General features: G+C 34.9%; 1 protein-coding gene across 1 annotated transcript in view; it reads left to right on the top strand.

Annotated features, from left to right (window-relative positions):
- The window catches only part of LOC138032788 (uncharacterized), a 30,036-nt gene that overhangs the window by 5,717 nt on the left and 19,319 nt on the right, over nucleotides 1-5,000 (top strand). Inside the window, exons 4-7 of the mRNA XM_068880516.1 lie at nucleotides 1,485-1,598; nucleotides 1,938-2,060; nucleotides 2,698-2,794; nucleotides 3,733-3,951. Coding sequence (XP_068736617.1) covers nucleotides 1,485-1,598; nucleotides 1,938-2,060; nucleotides 2,698-2,794; nucleotides 3,733-3,951 — 553 coding nt within the window. The remainder of the gene's footprint in view (nucleotides 1-1,484; nucleotides 1,599-1,937; nucleotides 2,061-2,697; nucleotides 2,795-3,732; nucleotides 3,952-5,000) is intronic.

Below are 5,000 nucleotides of genomic sequence, written 5' to 3'. Positions count from 1 at the left end.
CCTTTTGGGGTAAAAACATAATAATAATAATAATAATAATAATAATAATAATAATAATAATAATAATAATAATAATAATAATAAATAAAATAAAAAATAAATAAGTATGTGTAATCAAGTGGCGACGAGTGAAATTAGGAAATAATTTCACGCGCGTTTATGTCGTGGGTGACAAATTACGCTCACAACCGTAATTGTAAAATCGCTCGAGTACATTATACAACTGCTCGGGAAGAATCATCTCCAGGTTTTTCTCAAGGTCATTTTCGTCACACCACTTCTCAAAACCCTCACCCAGTTAATTGTGTTCTTTCGCGTATTTAAATTTTCTGCCCGCTTTTTTTAATTTCGTAACTTCTTCAATGGTCATTAGCTTAAATCTCGACGCCATCTTGGCTCTGATCGAGATACAAGAGATGTTACTACAGCAATTTTGTAATTTCACATTTGAAATTATAAATTAATGCTGAAATTTCACGCCAAAATTAAGGAGTAATTTGTCACCCATGATATAATTATAATAATAATAATAATAATAATAATAATAATAATAATAATAATAATAATAATAATAATAATAATATGTCAATAATAGCTATGTCAATAATAGCTATGTCAAGGCCAACAGAGTGGACGTCAGATTTGTGGATCACAGGAGGAAACGAGTCTGGGCAGTTGAAATGAGTTGCCCCTGGTTAGACAACCGTAGGAAAAAGGAGAGGGAGAAGACGGAAAAGTATGCTCCACTGCGCTGGGAGTTAAGGAAGCAGTACCCTGGCTATGTCGTGGAACAGTGCAACGTAGTGATTGATGTGCTAGGCGGTTGGTCTAAAGATTTAGAGAAAACAATAAAGAAACTTGTGGGCGCTAGAGGAAGGGAGGTTCTCAGAAGGATGCAGAAAGCTATTATCTCAAGTTCGCTTAACATAGCGCGGGCCTTCAAGGCCATCGTCAAATAATCTTACGAACTTTAGAAATTATAGAGTGTTAGAAAATTTTAAGGATTTTTTTATTTATTTATTTATTTATTTTTAAATTTAAATTTAAATTAGAATTTTAGGATTTAGGATTTTAAGGATTATTATTGTTATGATATATATATATATATATATATATAGAATGTATTTTATTATTTTAAAACGCTCCTTTATATAGAGACTTATGTTCCGTAAGAGGACATGGGCTACGCTTTGCGCCCTATGTACTTTTAACATTAGAGCATCCATACGTGTATACTGCAGATAATAATACGTATTATTAAATGTCAAACATGCTATTTGCTATCTGCAATGTTATTCAGAAGAGAAACAACTGCAAAGACTAATGAAAATAATTTTCAGTTGCGACAATATCTCTTAATGAAAAGATCATGCAATACACACAATCGCATGAGGAAATAATTAGCCTGCTGTCGGGGACCTCTGGGACCAGCGTGGTATGCAATAGCTTACATTTTTTTAAAACTTTTTTTGTTCTCTTTTCAGAACTGGATGGCATACGAAAATTATCCAACGCTCTGGAAAGTTAAGGAGTCGTCCAAGATCTTGTTTTCTAACTATGAGATACCATTAGCTCAGGAAAATTACGCGTTATGTAAGGTACGTGTTTTGTGCCGAAAGAGTTATTGGTAATTGTATGGGGAAAAAAACTGTGAAGTGACCAAAGCGTTCATTGGATAAAAATGGGTCATAGCGAAGCAGCTCCAAGAAGGGGCGGCTATTGCAGCAGCGTCCATTGTTTTTCTCTAGTTTTGACATCTACCTCTACATGTCCCAGGTTAAGGTAGCAGGAAAACCAATCTCTATGACAGCTGCTACTCATCGCTCCAAATGATGTCCAGTCCACTTACTGTACTGTCGGTTACACAGAGTAAAATCTGTAAGTGTCACTATTGGAAATGAAGGGTTAAACAAAGGTCGTTAAATTTGATCTTTCAGAGTTTCAACTTTACGGAACCATTCTATGGACCACCAAAGGTACTTACAACAGCAGTCAAGAGCATCAAAAACAACTCCAATCCACTCTGGGCCGTAAAGGGCCCGTTAATATCCTGGGTGGAGGTAAGATCCTTTATTATCATAAAATTCTAGAAATTTGCCCTTGACATAATCAAGCAATTTACTTTACTTTAGATATTAAAGTTTGAAAATCCACCAGTCATCATGATAATATAATGTGTTACAAAACGTTGCATCTGATCTGATTTTAAAGTTTTGGTTATATATAGATAAAAAAATAGTCTTAAAGCTGAATTTCTCACACTCAGAACTGCATATTTTACTCTGAAGAAGGTTGCAATTGCAACCGAAAATTCGGTTTTAACTTAAGACTATTTCTTTTATCTATCTAAAACCAATTTTTTAAAACCAGATCAGATGCAACGTTTTTTAACAGTCAAGGGCATCAAAAACAACTCCAATCCACTCTGAGCTGTAAAGGGTCCGTTTATCTCCTGGGTGGAAGTAAGATCATTTTCTATCATAAAATCCCAGATCTTGACATAATTAAGCAATTTACTCTACTTTACTTTACTTTACTTTACATATTAATTAATTTTAATTTTTTTTTTTTTTAATTTTTATTTATTTATTTATTTTTTCTTTTCTTCTTTGCTTTTTGAGGATCAATACACCATAAACCTTTGTAAGATTTTGGTTTGCTGCATTAAGTCACTTTGCTTCAAACGTTATTATGCAGGAGATTGACCGCACTCATTTTCGTCTGTGCATCAAAGACTATGCTGGGATTGATGGCCAGAGAGACAATTTGGAAGTTCATTATCTGGTTATTGGAGGTAAATAGTGCTACTGTAACGTTTCGAAGTGTTTTCTTTGATTTGCTTCTTAAAGGAGGACACTAGTAATTTGATACAGAATTACCGCAAAGACTCAACTCGATGTCTTCTTTGTCTCAGATGAAATTATAATTAAAATGATCTCTCTATTGGCTCCAAAAAAAAAAAAAGCGTTCCGGGTAACGATAGAGCTGAGCTAAATTGGGAACATAAATAAAATAATAAAATTAGATACTAACCAAAGTTAAAAAGACATCTATTCGTAAAGAAACGTTTGAAACGGTATGTTCTATTCTGTACGACCTGGTCTTACAAGGTTAGCGCTCACGTAGGTATTTCATAGCTTCCTATCTGATATTTTTAAAAGGTGTGCAACTGGTGTCACCTCCTTAAGAGACGTACTTATCATAACTACATGTTGTAGCAACGCCATATAGCAACGTTCTATAAGGTCCATTACAATTTGGTGGACATCGTCTTTCCCTCTGAAATGGTCCCTGGCTCCTTGCGAACCAGGGGTCACGATTTGAGATACAGGCAGCTAGCGTGCGCAGTGAACCCATTTAAGTTCTCCTTCTTTCCGAGCACAATTCAATCATGGAAGAGGCTTCCAAACTCTGTAATCACGGCCAACGACCTGGCGGCCTTTAAGGCAGGTTTTGCAATTTGATTGCTGCTACCCATTGCCAGATTAAATTTTATTTAAAGGCAATTATGTTATTTAAAGTTAAAGTTTAAGCCACATACTAAAATGCTTTAAGTGAAAACAGAGGACTGAAGAGATATCTGCATACAGATTAAGCAGATTATCGACGCGCTGATCCCAGTTTCAGCCGTGTAGGGATAATTACACACATTTAGATATGGTAGCGTTGTTTTACGTGACTGTAGGGGGATTTGTTAATTTTCTTTGTTCTTGTTTTGGTGTTTTTTTGAAGATTATGATCCTTGCAACAATGCAAGCTGCAAGTATCACAGCAAACCAGTGTCGTTATCTTCCCAACGATGCGATTGCGTTTGTGAAAGCAGCTGTCCGTCTTATCAAGAAGAGATGTGTGCTTCTAACGGTCGTACATTCAGAAACTTGTGCTTGCTGCAGAAAGAGATTTGCGAGACGCATTCTAATTACACCCACTATCACCCAGGAAGTTGTGCAGGTACATATACTACTACTACTACTACTACTACCACCACCACCACCACCACCACCACCACCACCACCACTACTACTACTACTACTACTACTACTACTACTACTACTACTACTACTACTACTACTACTACTACTACTACTAATAATAATAATAATAATAATTATAATAATAATAATAATTATAATAATAATAACGTCTTTATTAAAAGCATCCGATAAAATTACATATCTGATGTTACAGTAAAAAAATTACAATGATTAAGATGAGTAAAAAAGATTAAATTGATTAAAAATTCATATGGGGTATTTACACAGCTAGATTGTATTTAAAAATTAATCTATTAAAAAAGCTATCTTTAAAACGTTCAGTGTTAATGCAGGGCCTGACGATGGAATTCCTTCGAAGGTTTACAGTATGGTCTTTGTACCTTGGGAGTAAGCTTTTTAATGGATGATAATCGTGTTTGAGGCTACAAAAAAGGCGTCTGTCGCTTTTCTCCAAAAGTTCATATATGTTGTAATTGGCCGACGTATAACGCCTCTTGTAGCATCTCTGTAGAAACCTTTGTATAACAGTAAGAAACACTTGCAGCATAAACCGAAAGACCGTATAATAACTTAGGGATCACAACTGAATTAAAGAGGTGGTCTATTTCATCTTGTGTATATCCTTCTTTACGTAGGCTTCTGATAACAAATAAACACTTGTTGGCTTCTAGGAGCTTGGCCTTGACATGCAAGCCAAATTTACAATTACCTTGAATTGTGACGCCTAATAAAGAAATGTTATTATATTGTTTCATATTGTAAGACATTGGGTAGACTGTAGAATTGCCTCTCTTACGCATCATTATCTCCTTACATTTACTAGTGTTACAATGCATGTCATTTGCAACAGTCCAATTCATAAACTTGGACAAGGCAATGTCAGATATATCCGGGGAATCCTTAGTAATCGTGACTAAGACAGTTGAATCATCTGCATATTTAAACAAGGATATATCTTTGTACCCATCTATCTCTAGGTCATTCAAAAATAAGTTGAAAAGAAAT

Source organism: Montipora capricornis, chromosome 14, assembly GCF_036669925.1.
Source record: "Montipora capricornis isolate CH-2021 chromosome 14, ASM3666992v2, whole genome shotgun sequence".
NCBI lineage: Eukaryota > Metazoa > Cnidaria > Anthozoa > Scleractinia > Acroporidae > Montipora > Montipora capricornis.
The sequence above is the reverse complement of the archived record's forward strand: the minus strand, read 5'-3'. Positions and strand labels throughout refer to the sequence as shown.